Below are 13,526 nucleotides of genomic sequence, written 5' to 3' on the forward strand. Positions count from 1 at the left end.
GCGCCAGGGACCCAAGTTCAATTCCAGCCTTGGGTGACGGTCTGTGTGGAATTTGCACATTCTCCCCACGTCTGCGCGGGTTTCCACCAGGTTCTCCAGTTTCCTTTCACAGCCCAAGGATGTGCAGGTTAGGTGGACTGACCATGGTAACTTGCCCATAGTATTCAGGGATGTGCAGGCTAGGTTGGTTAGTCATGGGAAATGCAGGGTTACTGGGATAGGGTAGGGAGATGGGTCTGGGTAGGATGTTCTTCGGAGAGTCGGTTTTGGGCCAAATAGCCTGTTACAACACTGTAGTGATTCTATTATTCTGAGAAAGTAGAGATGTGGTGGGCCAGGACAGATTGTTGGTGATATTTACTCCTAGGAACTTGAAGCTCTCAACCATCTCCGCCTCAGCACCACTGATACAGATAGGGGTGTGTCCTCCATTCCGCTTCCTGAAGTCGATGACCAGCTCCTTTGTTTTGCTGATAGTGAGGGAGAGACTGTTGTCTTTACACCATGCCACTAAGCTCTCTATCTCTTTCCTGTACTCTGTCTCATCATTGCCTGAGATCTGACCTACTATGGTGGTGTCATCAATAAATTTGTAAATGGAGTTAGAACAGAATTTGGCCGCACAGTCATGAGCATACAAGGAGTATAGTAAGGTGCTACGTACACAGCCTTGCAGGTGCTGGTGTTGAGGATTATCGTGGAAGAGCTGTTGTCTCCTATCCCTACTGAATGCAGCCTGTGGGTCAGGAAGTCAAGGATAGCGTTGCAGGGGGAGCAGTCCCCTAGATCTTGGAGTTTGGAGATGAGTTTGGTTGGAATTATGGGGCTGAAGGTGGAGCTAAAGTCAATAAATAAGAGTCTGATGTAGACGTCCTTGTTAGCAAAATATTCCAGTGATGACTGTAGAGACAGGGAGATGGCATCTGCCATACACTTGTTGCGGCAGTAGGTGAATTGTAGAGGATCAATGCAATCTGGGAGGCTGGAGTTGATGTGTTCCATTACTAACCTCTCAAAACATTTCATAGTGATGGATGTCAGAGCCATCGAGCAGTAGTCACTAAGGCCTACTGCCTGATTTTCCTTTGGCCAGAAATCACATGACACCAGTTTATAGTTCAACAGGTTCATTTGTAAACACAAGCTTTCAAAGCCTCAGTCCTTCTTCAAGAACACCTGAAGGAGGACTGAGGCTCCAAAAGGTTGTGTTTTCAAATGAACCTGTTGGGCTATAACCTGCTGCCATGTGATTTCTGACCTTGTCCACCCCAGTCCAACACCGGCAATTCCACATCGTGATTTTTCTTTGGCATTGGGATGATGGTGGACTTCTTGAAGCAGGTGGAAACACCACATCAGAATAAGGAGAGGTTAAAGATGGCAGCAAATACCCGCCAGCTGGTCCATACAGGATGTGGGTGCACAGCCAGGGACTCCGTCTGGGGCAGTCGCTTTCCGTGGGTTCATTCTCAAGATGGCCGATCTGATGGCTGTGGCAGTGACTGTAGGTACAGGTGCACACAAGCCTATTGGAGCAGGTAACATCATTTCACTGACGTTCTGTTCAAAACGAGCGTAGAATGTATTGAGCTCATTGGGGAGGGATGCAATGTTGCCAGCGATCCAACTCAACTTCCCTTGTAGCCTGTTATATTGTATAAGCCTTGCCACAGTCGATGTGTGTTTGTACGGTTAGTCTGCAACTCTAGTTTAGTATGATATTGGTTCTTGGCATCTCTAATGGCTTTGTGAAGGCCATGTCTAGGTCAGGGTCACCCGACTTGAACACCTCAGACCTGGGCTTCAATACAGAGTGGATCTCCTAGTTCATCCATGGTTTTCATTTGAGGAACACTTGGATTAGCTTCTTTGGCACGCGTCCTCGACACACTTACTGATGAAGTCTGCAACAGTAATGGCATCCTCATCTAGGTTGGCCGAGTTCTTGAATATGGACCATTCCACCAACTCCAAGATTAAGACAGAGCATTGTCTACATGGACTTTAGCAAGGCCTTCGACATGGTTCCGCATGGTAGACTGGTTAGTAAAGTTAGATCACATGGGATCCAGGGAGAGCTAACCAATTGAATGCAAAATTGGCTAGACTGTAGGAGACAGAGGGTGATGGTTGCGGGTTGTTGCTCAAACTGGAGGAGGCCTGTGACCAGCAGGGTGCCGCAAGGATCGGTGCTGGGCCCACTATCGTTTGTATAAGCAATTTGGATGAGAATATAGGGAGATGTGACTAGTAAGTTTGAGGATGACACAAAAATTGGTGATGAAGGCCATGAGTAAAATGGGATCTTGATCAACTGGGCCAGTGAACCAAGTAATGGCAGATGGAGTTTAATTACAGATAAATGTGAGGTGCTGCATTTTGGAAACACAAAACTGGGCAGGATTTACACAGTTAATGGTAAGGCCTTGGGGTGTGTTCTCAAACAGAGAGACCTAGGGGTACAGGTACCTTGTTCCTTGAAAGTGGCATCACAGATAGACAGTGTGGTGAAGGCGGCATTTGGCATGCTTGCCTCCATCGGTCAGAGCACTGAGCACAGGAGTTTGGACATCACGTCAGAGCTGTACAACACATTGATACGGCCACATTTGGGGTACTGCGCACAAATCTGGTTACTCTGCTATGGGAAGGATGTTATTAAACTGCGAAGGGTGCAAAAAACATTTACTAGGATGTTACTGAGGCTGGAAGGTTCGAATTATAATGAGAGACTAGATAGACTGCGACATTTCTCCCTGGAGTGTAGGAGGTTGAGGGTGACCTTATAGAGGCTTATAAAATCATAAGGGTTATAGATAAGGTGAAAAGCCAAGGTCTTTTCTCCAGGTTAGGGAAGTCCAAAACTAGAGGGCATAGGGTTAAGGGGAGAGAGGAAACATTTAAAAGGGACTTGAGGGGCTACTTTTTCCACACAGAGTGGTGCATGTTTGGAAATGAGCTCCAGAGGAACTGGTGGAAGCTGGTACAATTACAACATTTAAAAGACATTTGGGCAGGTACATGTAAAGGAAATTTAGAGGGATATGAGCCGAATGCAGGTAAATGGGACTAATTCAGTTGAGGAAACCTGGTCAGCACGGACAAGTTGGGCCAAAGGCCCTGTTTCCGTGCTGTATGACTCTACGGCTCTATATGTGCCTGTCATGAGATAAAGAGATATGTGCCTGGTGTAGGGCTGCACCTGGCCAAGTTCTCTCCAGGTCTTCTCTCTGCCACATTTCTCAGTTTCATCCTCATAGCATTGCCATGCTTGAAACAAAACACTTTTAACATATTCAATAGCACATAAAATAAAAAGTGCGAATGGAGGAAGGTATGAAATACATTTTCGATGTCACTCAACGATTGAAACATTTAAGAAACATCCACACATCTAAAAATAAGCAACTGTCAGCAAACAACAAAAGCCCTTAAAAACTTCAAAAGTACTGATTAACAAGTCTCTGTAAGCTGCAGGCCATTTTGCTCATCACCAGTTACATGCTTCCTAAACAACACCTAAACCCCTCAAAATCGTTTCATCGTCTCCTTACCATTACTAGTTCTTCTAATCAGATCTCATGTTGTTGTAAAATGCACATCTCTGACCTGCTCATGAAACAATCAACAGTGGGGTTAACTGACACATTGAAACTGGGTCAATGAACGGTTTAAGATGGAGAATAGTTAAAGAACATAGAATTATAGAATTTTACAGGACAGAGGAAGCCGTTAAGCCCATGATGTCTGTACTGGCTTCTGAAACAGCTAACCAACCAGTCCCGTTCTACAGCCCTATCTCCACAGTCCTCTAAGTTCGCCACTTTCAAATATATATATCCAGCTCTCTTTACAAACCTCCACCACTCTCACAGGTAGTGCAGTCTAAATCCTAACAACTCTCTGAATAAAGACATTTTTCCTCATCTCATTCCTAGCCTTCTTGCTGATAATCTTGAAATTGTAACCCCTGGTTACTGACATACCAATTAATGAAATCAGAATATCCTTTTTATCCTGTCAAAGTTATTCATAATATTGAACACCTCAATAAGGTCAGTCATTCCTTAATCTTCTCTGGTCCAAGGAGAATAAGCCCAATTTCTCTAATCTTTCCTTGTATCTAAAATCCCTCATTCCTAATATCATTCTAGTAAATCTCCTTTGAACTCTCTCTTGGGCTTTAGCATCCTTCCTTAAATAAGGTGCTCAGAATTGAACACAGTACACCAATAGTGCAGCATCACTTCCTTGCTTTCATATTCTATTCCTCTACCTTATAAACCCAAGGATCATGTTTGCATTCTTAACTGTTTCAACGTGCTTGGCCACCATCATGAAATTATACACTTGAACCCTGAGGCCTCTAGGATCCTATACTCCCCTCAATGTTGTACCACGGAGCCTGTATTGTCTCTCCATGTTTCTTCCACCAAAATGCACTACTTCACATTTCTCTGCATTGAAATTCATCTACCAGTCCATTTGGCCAACTTGCCAATTTCTCTCTAAAGTCACCGAACATATCCTCACAATTCACTATTCTCCCTAACTTTGCATCATATCCCATATTATGGCCTCCATTAGTTTTTCTACGACATGACTCAGAGCTGACGGTTAAGGGGGTAGGCCAGTGTTTCAAGCTAAATAATGGAAAATCACATTTTAAAAATGTTGCTAGCTTTTACTTGCTGGCACGAAATAATGACAGCTCTGCAGCAGACTCTGTGAATTGAAGAAAATGAGAGAAACAAGTGGTGCACGCCTGATGCAAGGTTGAAGATATATCTAAGTATTGATCTATTGGGTTGAAGCTTACGCTTTGACTTTCTCCAGTTGCTTTAGTCGTTCAGCAACGTGATACGCTAACTTTTCTCTGGGCACATTAAGCCTCAGGGCCCAGCGAGCAACTGTGTCTATATCTGTGTATCTTGCCAATAAGGTCACAAACTGCAGCCGAAGTTGGGGGTTATATCCCACGACAGCCTGGAAAAGAAATATTTACATATAGTCAAGACCCTCACAGCAGTGCACACAGAGCAAGAACCTGTTAACAGGGAGACCTCAGCAAATTGCTCCACATCTTGGGTATACATCTAACATGTAGCTTTTTAAAAGGAAGGGAATTGATTCAAGATGTTCTTAGAAACATTTATACCACCTGGACTGTAACACCTGAGGAACATAAAGAACCAATATTTAACACAGTGCTGCTAAAGAATACAGATTATCTAAGCACTGAGTGCAAATCTTATAGTGTTAGAGCACTTGAGGTAGTCAACATTTCATAGATTCATAGAAAATTTGCAAAGAGCAATGCAGTTGGTCCCACTCTGTCTGTCCCTTTCTTTCTGCATATTGCTGCAAATTTTTCTGAGTCCTTTCGGAATCCCCCATCCAAAGCAATTACAAATTATTTTTCCTTCACACTAGCCTGTTTGAATGTATTCCAATTCCTTCACACTCAATGTGAAAAAATGTTTTTCCTCCTGTTGTCTCCAGTACTTTTGTCAATATTCCTTTTTATCTTAATCAGTGGGCAGTTTCTCTTTGTAAGTTCATAATTTCAAATCTCCATCAAATCTCCTGTCATCCTCTCCACTTTAAAGAGAACAACAACTGCATCTCTGATCTGTCCACATGCTTGTTCCTGTAAAAATTCTCTTTTTCTTTCCCCATAGCCTCACCAAAGCCTTCACATTACTTTTAAATGAGGCATCCAGAATAGAACGTGAACAAACAGATTTAGAATAATCTTTTCAATCTACTTCTCTATTTATAAAGCCGAGTAACTCGATTTCTTTATTAATCACTGTATTAATGTGTCAACTTTGTAGCAGAACACTGTGAATGTGGGAAATAAAACAGAAAACACTGGAAATACTTAGGCGGTCAGACAGCATCCATGCAAGCTGGGAAAAATACCTTATTTCAAATCTGTAGAGGTATATTTCTTTCTTCTTGCCTTGCCTGCTGATTACTTCCAGCATTTTTCATCGACTTCAAAGACTCGTGCACAAACACCTCCACATCCAGACTATTTCAGACAGTTGCTCATTCTTCCTACCAAAAATTTTACTGCACATTTTTCTGTAGTAAATTTCATCTGTCAAGTGTCCACCCATTTACTCAATCTGTTTGTATCCCTACAAAGGCATTGACATCCTCACTTCTTTTCATTCATTCACTCAAAGTCTCGTTGGTCAAGGGGTATGATTCTTGCTTTGGGGATTGCACTTTGCAGACGTGTGACTGGTCCTGGGTTCAAATCCCAAGTGAGCTCTGCTTGCTCATCTTCAGTCGGGGCAGCACATTGGCACAGCGGTTAGCCAAGGTCCCAGGTTTGATTCCAGGCTAGGGCGGAATTTGCATATTGGAGTTTGGACGTGGAGTTTGCACTCTCTCCCAGTGTCTGCATGGGGTTCCTCCAGGTGCTCTGGTTTCCTCCCAGAGTCCAAAGATGTGTAGGTTACGTGGATTGGCCATGCTAAACTGCCCACAGTGTCCAGGGATATGTGGGCTACATGGATGAGCCATGGTAAATATTGGGTTATGGGAATAGGCGAGTCAAATGGGATACTTTTCACATGATCAGTGCAAACTCAATGGGCTGAATGGTCTTTCCACAGAGGGAATTTTGTTCTATTGATGGGATGTGAACGTTGTTGGCTAGGTCAGCATTTAATGTCCAGATGGCAGTTAAGAATTAACCACATTTCGGTCTGTCCGGGTAAGAATGGCATTTTCCTTCCCTAAACATTTCATTAGTCTCTTAATTCCAGATTTCTAATGAATTAAAATTCTACCATTTGTCATGATGGGATTCAAACTGGGATGCTCAGAACATTGCCTGGGTCTCTGGATTAATAGTCCAGTATTAATACCACTCGGCCATCAACTCTTCATGAGGGGAGATGAGGACTAACTGCACTTCCAGCTTTCCTGTCACCATGCTTTGATCATGTGCCCTGTACTTTGCTAACCCATTGTTTAACAAAACCAGGTCAGAAGTCTGACGATACCAAGTTATAGTCCAACAGGTTTATTTGAAATCACAAGCTTTCAAAGCGCTGCCCCTCTGACCTGGTCCACCCCAGTCCAACGCTGGCAACTCCACATCATAATAAAACCAGCCATAGTCAAAGTACTGCTCCTTTGAAATGCCATTGTACATCCCCTCTAGATCTGAAAAACAGCTATTCAACTCTGTCTTCTATGCCTCCACCATATTTATTTCTGTTGCTTCAGCCAATTTTATACCATACATTTCAATTTTGCCAATAGGTCCAACCTGTGATACTTCTGTGTCCATATACACAGCACAGCCCTCATACCAATCTTCTCAATTAACTCATCAAAAATCTCAAACAGGTTAGCCAAACACAACTTGTGCCAAATAAATCTATGAGATAGCAAGAACTACAGATGCTGGAGTCAGAGATAACATAGTGTGGAGCTGGAGGAACACAGCAGGCCAGGCAGCATCAGAGGAGCAGGAAAGCTGATGTTTCAGGTCAGGACCCTTCTTCAGAAATCTTAACACCACATAAATCTATGATGGCTTTCCTTTTAGTCCATACTTTCCAAGTATCTGGTATTTCTCCCCCAGATGATTTCAGAAAGATTAAAGGGGACATGAGGAAACCAACATGTTGGTCCACAGGGTGGTTAGTGTCTGGAATTCACTGCTGTTTTTGGTGGTTGAGAGAGAGATCCTCAACTCACTGAACCGTGACTGGATCTACATCTGAAGTGCCACAACCTGCAAGGCTACACAGCAGGTGCTGGAAAGGGGATTGGATTGGGGAGCTAGTTTATTCAGCTGGTACAGACATGATAGACTGGTAGGTCTCGTTCTGTGCTGTAACCTTTCCTTTGACTCTATGATTGCTCCTAAAACTTTCCTTATCACTGACATTAAGGTGGCCTGCAAGCGCCATGTTACCCTTCTCCCCTTTTGAACAAGGGTGTAGCATTTACACATTAGGTACACATCTGCATTTAAGATAGTTTGGAAAATTGTGACTAGTATCTCTGCACTTTTCGCCCTTCCTTCTCACCAAAATGGAAAAGCTTGGAAAAGCCCTGGGGAGAGAGATCTGGGTGTTCAGGACCATTGTACCCTGAAGGTGGCAACGCAGGTCGATAGAGTGATCAAGAAGGCATACGGCATGCTTTCATTCATCGGACGGGGTACTGAGTACAAGAGTTGGCAGGTCATGTTACAGTTATACAGGACTTTGGTTCGACCACATTTGGAATACGGCGTACAGTTCTGGTCGCCACATTACCAAAAGGATGTGGATGCTTTGGAGAGGGTGCAGAACAGGTTCACCAGGATGTTGCCTGGTATGGAGGGCGCTAACTATGAAGAGAGGTTGAGTAGATTAGGATTATTTCCATTAGAAAGACGGAGGTTGAGGGGGGACCTGATTGAGGTCTACAAAATCATGACAGGTATAGACAGGATGGATAGCGAGAAGGTTTTTCCCCAGAGTGGGGGTCTCAATTACTAGGGGTCACGATTTCAAGGTGAGAGGGGAAAAGTTTAAGGGAGATATGCGTGGAAAGTTCTTTACGCAGAGGGTTGTGGGTGCCTGGAACGCGTTGCCAGTGGAGGTGGTAGAGGCGGGCACGATAGCATCATTTAAGATGTATCTAGACAGATACATGAATGGGCAGGGAGCAGAGGGATACAGATCCTTGGGAAATAGGCCACAGGTTTAGATAGAGGACCTGGATCGGCGCAGGCTTGGAGGGCCGAAGGGCCTGTTCCTGTGCTGTAATTTTCTTTGTTCTTTGTAAAACAAAATCTAGGAAACATCCCACCTTCATCCAGTAACTTATCTGGTTTATGTGTGGCATACGTGCACCCAGACTGCTGTCAGGGAGAGAGCTCCAAGATTTTATTATTAAGGTGAAATCTGCCATCCCATTTTCTAACTCTTCATTGCCTCTCTCTTTGTCCCCTGTACCAATGCATCTGGACTGTATACAAACATTCTTTGAGCAAAAGCTGGTGCTCTGAAATAGAGCTATATCGGGCTAAAACGTTTACTCCATTTCTCTCTCCAAACATATGGGTTTCTCCAGAAACTTATGTTCTTCTCTTAAATGGTCTTCAAAGAATGTCCATTACTCCACTATATTTCCACCTGTCCGTTCTTGTCTGCAATTGATCTGAGATCCCTCCTCATTCCACTGAAATCAGTATTTCTCTTCCAGATTGCTGTCTATAAATACTCAATAAATAATCAATGCTAAGATCACTATTACCATGTGTTACGAAGTTGCGTAGAATACTCATAAATTGGAAGGCAGGAAGTCAGAATTTGTTTGTGAAAATGATAGTGGGCAAAAGTAGTTGTGGTCCCTTTAAAAGATTATACTTTCTGTGCTTGGAAGTTTGCAAGCACTGTACAAATAGCCCCAAACTGAAATAAGTGTATCAAAAGGCCTTACAGCTCGCAGGCAAAACAGCAGTCTTGTTTTGAAGTTTTGGCAAAAGCTAGACTCAGACAATTAATTTAAACCAAGCACTTAGCGAATGCGAGCCAATTGAATTTAAAACTGATGGTTTTGACAACGTGAAACCAATCATATTATAAGAAATTGATGTGTTATTAGGGGTATATGAGAAGGGGCTTTTTTTGAAAATCAGGATGAGAGCTTCCTGCCATCTGAAGCAAAAGCAACTCCGCCATCTGAGAAATAAACATAGCTCTCACACAGAATTGTTAAGCTCTCTTAAAACAAAAAGCAGTATCAAAGCACATCTAGCTAAAAGTCCTCTGAGAAGAAATTAGAGAAAACATCCCTGACAGCAGGATCAGCAGAAGAAAGGCTGGAGAGACAGTGGAAAAGGCAAATCATTCTGGAAGACACGTTGTGTGTGAACTTTGACAGACTAAGTTTTAATTTATTGTTTTCTTATTAGTTGGATTTATGTAAGTGGGACCTATGTCTATTGTAACATTAATATGATTAGAATCTTGTTTTATTAGGAAATAGTTAATAATTAGAGAGGAATTGTTCAAGTTGTTAGTAGTTGTGTTAATTTGTTCACTGTTAGGGTTAAATAAATAAATTGGTACTTGGTGCTTATAAAGGGAGTATCAGGGATTCCTTTCATTTAACTACTCCTTTAACAGATTACGAGGGGCAAGGCGAGCTTCTCTAGGTGTTTCGGGTTTAATTAGTAGAAGGGAACCTGTACTCCCACCATAACAGATTGGGGCTGGTGTTTTGGGTTAATTATCGGAGGCGTTCGACTTTGCCCTTCTCTGTAACACAAGACACTTCCCGACAGTCTCCTCCTGACCCACTTCATTCCTCAGGTACGAATCCAACAATGCCTCCCTCCTCCTTGGCCAGGAAACATACAAATTGAGAAAATATTTCTGAACACATTTCAGAAGTCCTTCACTTTTCCTGCTCTTAACATGATCAATGTCCCATTCAACAATGGAATAACTTAAATCTTCCATTATCATTGCATCAGACTGGCTCAAAACAACAAAACTCTATCACATAAAATCAAAGCCAATCCGATATATGTTGTCAAAATACTCAAAAGCTGTACAAGATCTAATAGGAAAATCCACCGAAGACAGGACACAAACCTCAATGTGTTCTGACCAGTTCTCTTCGCTCATGCTTCTCTGTGAGGAATAAGAACATAATGTTAGAAAAGTCAACACATGGACCTCTGCCTCCCTCCACATTGCCCTCCATCCACAGTTCACAGTCACATCACTATTAATCCCACTACCATTCATTGTCACCATATGAATTAACAAGTTCTGCTGTAGGATTCCCCAATGGCCTGTGGGAAAAGTCATCACTACGTGTACAAAGGGAGCATGTGGTTGTATAAGGCAAACAGAACCTTTCAGGGTTAAGCTGCCAATTTGTCACATTGTTGATTCCAATCAGATAAGTTGGTACAATTAGATAAGGAAAGTGTAATGAAGTAAAGATCCTGTTGTTTTTGGAAAATATGCACAGTTGAGAAAGGCAGCGTGAGCATTGCAGCCAAATAAATCTGACCACACTGTGTACATTCTCAGAAAAAGCCAGTGCAGCATGTAACTGCATGTTGTTCAGAGTCCAGGATTTAGGGGAGACAGAGGAACACGAAAGTTCAATATGTAGGAAAAAGGCAGAAGCTAGGGAAGGCCAGACAGAGAGAGGGCAGAGTGGATGCCCAGTTGGTTGCTAACAGATGGGGCTGCTGTTTCAATCACAACCAGAACTGTCCTTACCATTGTTCAGTTCAGAGGGTAAACTGAGATCCTGGAAGCTTCAAACATTTGATGCCACCCTTCAGCCAATCCGTAGCCCACACAAAAATGAATGGGACTTACCTCCATAAAGCGTTTATACAAGAGGTATTTGATGGAAGCCACTAGGCGCTGGTTCACGACATTTGGGCAGAACTCTGTGGACAGCAAGAACATTAAATTCTTTCAGCACATCCCTCAAAATGCTTCTGCTCGTCTCCCTTTCCTTCCTACAGCCCTTGGCTTTTAATGGGGTACTGGCCATAGCAAGAATCACTGTTCATCATCTAGACACATCCCATAAATGTGATCCAGGCAAGGAGTTGCAACATCTCTTCATCGAGAGGGGCATCAGTGCAGAGGCCATACCTGTCTGGCTCTCAATCAACACAAACCCATCAGCATGGCTAGCGGATGGTGATCAGCAATACCTTTCACATTAAAGATACAGATCACCATCTCAAACAGTAGAGCACTCAGGGTGGAAAGACGCAGATAACGCACCCTCCGATGTCTTTCAGAACCCTGCTCCCTCAAATATGCCACTACTTCTCCTTTCCATGTCACTACATTCCCCGCCTCTCTCCCCACCCCAATCTGCTCCATGGAACCCATCTGTATCCGCTTTCTTTGAATATCATCTCCCCCCCTCTAAAGCTCATGGAAATTCATTCAGATTCAATAAATCAATTCCCCTCTCGGCCTCAGTCATTTGTTAATCCTGCCTGTCACTTGATTATTTGTATGTACAAAATGGATAAGCCAAAAAGGAAGCCCTGATTCCATAGAATTCCCTTTAGCCTGAAAAATGTAACTACCACGAACCGTTTTGTCACACTTCTATTATCTGCCTAGCCTGATGCAATAACTGTGAGGGCAATGTGTCACCATTAGTCACAGATCGTAACTACAACCAAGCAGACTTAAATCAAAACCTTTTGTGATAAATACAGAAGAATTTGGAATGTCAAAGTAGTGCACAAAAATTTGGACAGAACAAGACTTTAACTTAAGTCTGGTGTCTGTGTTGACTGGTCTAAGTCTGAACCCATCCAGGACCCAGCATTACAGAGCCTTCAGCCAGCACTCCGCATGCAATGCCACAGATTAGTTTCTAAACACAGTGTATTTCTAAACACATAGCAAAATGTCCCAATTTTCATTCCTTGGGACAAAGTCTACACTCAATTTGTAAAACATGGGAGTACCCCCACCTCTCCAAACGGTTCCTTTAGAGAGGACGTCAGGCGACTCTGAGCTAGGGAATGGTCAGTACTCACAATTTCACCCGAATGATCATGCTTCATTGCAGGAGAGAATAGTGACATTTCACAGAAAATCCAACAACTATCAACCCTATTAGTGTCGCAAGGGCATGCACATGCTCCATCCGGGCTCCTGGACAGTGACCAGGGATACCAACTCCAGGTCTATTTCTCCATCCTAACGTAAGAATACTTAGGTAAACAGAAGCACTCAGAGCACCCGAGTTGCTGCTCAGGGTGGACTGCCTCGTGTATCTGCTGGGGGCAAAGCGCCTCATGTATCTGCCTGCCCTGTGTACCCGCCTGAGACAGAGCACCCCATGAATCTGCCTGAGACGGAACGCCCCGTGTACCTGCCTGTCCTGTGTACCTGCCTGGGGTGGGGCATCCCATGTAACTGCCTGGGGCAGAGTGTTCCATGTATGTGTGGAACAGAGGGCCCCTTGAACCTGTGCAAAATGGAGAATCTGTATAGAAGTTGAATCTGTAAACAGAGAAATCGTAATAAGGTTGTCTTGACAAAATCTAAAATGTCTCGCTGACAAGGCTGAAAGCCCTGAAAGGACAGATAGTTACCCACCTGTTTGATACAATACAGAGCAATGGAGAAATATTACTTCATTTTTGTAGTAACTTTCATAATAATTAACATAGAAACATAGAAGATAGGAGCAGGAGGAGGCCATTCTGCCCTTCAAGCCATCTCTGACATTCATCACGATCATGGCTGATTGTCCAACTCAATAGCCTAGTCCTGCTTTCCCCCCATAACCTTTGATCCCATTTGCCCCAACCGCTATATCTAGCTGCCTCTTGAATACATTCAATGTTTCAGCATCAACTACTTCCTGTGGTAATGAATTCCACAGGCTCACCACTGTTTGGGTGAAGAAATGTCTCCTTATCTCTGTCCTAAATGGTCTACCCCAAGTCTCCAGACCTCCAGACCTCCAGACCTCCAGACCTCCAGACCTCCAGA

At 43.4% G+C, this 13,526-nt stretch overlaps 1 protein-coding gene across 1 annotated transcript in view; it reads right to left on the bottom strand.

Annotated features, from left to right (window-relative positions):
- The window catches only part of LOC109924898 (exonuclease mut-7 homolog), an 86,571-nt gene that overhangs the window by 32,541 nt on the left and 40,504 nt on the right, over nucleotides 1-13,526 (bottom strand). Inside the window, 3 exon segments of the mRNA XM_048613336.1 lie at nucleotides 4,820-4,986; nucleotides 10,623-10,661; nucleotides 11,367-11,440. Coding sequence (XP_048469293.1) covers nucleotides 4,820-4,986; nucleotides 10,623-10,661; nucleotides 11,367-11,440 — 280 coding nt within the window.

This window comes from Rhincodon typus, chromosome 28 (assembly GCF_021869965.1).
Source record: "Rhincodon typus isolate 14 chromosome 28, sRhiTyp1.1, whole genome shotgun sequence".
NCBI classification, from domain to species: Eukaryota; Metazoa; Chordata; class Chondrichthyes; order Orectolobiformes; family Rhincodontidae; genus Rhincodon; species Rhincodon typus.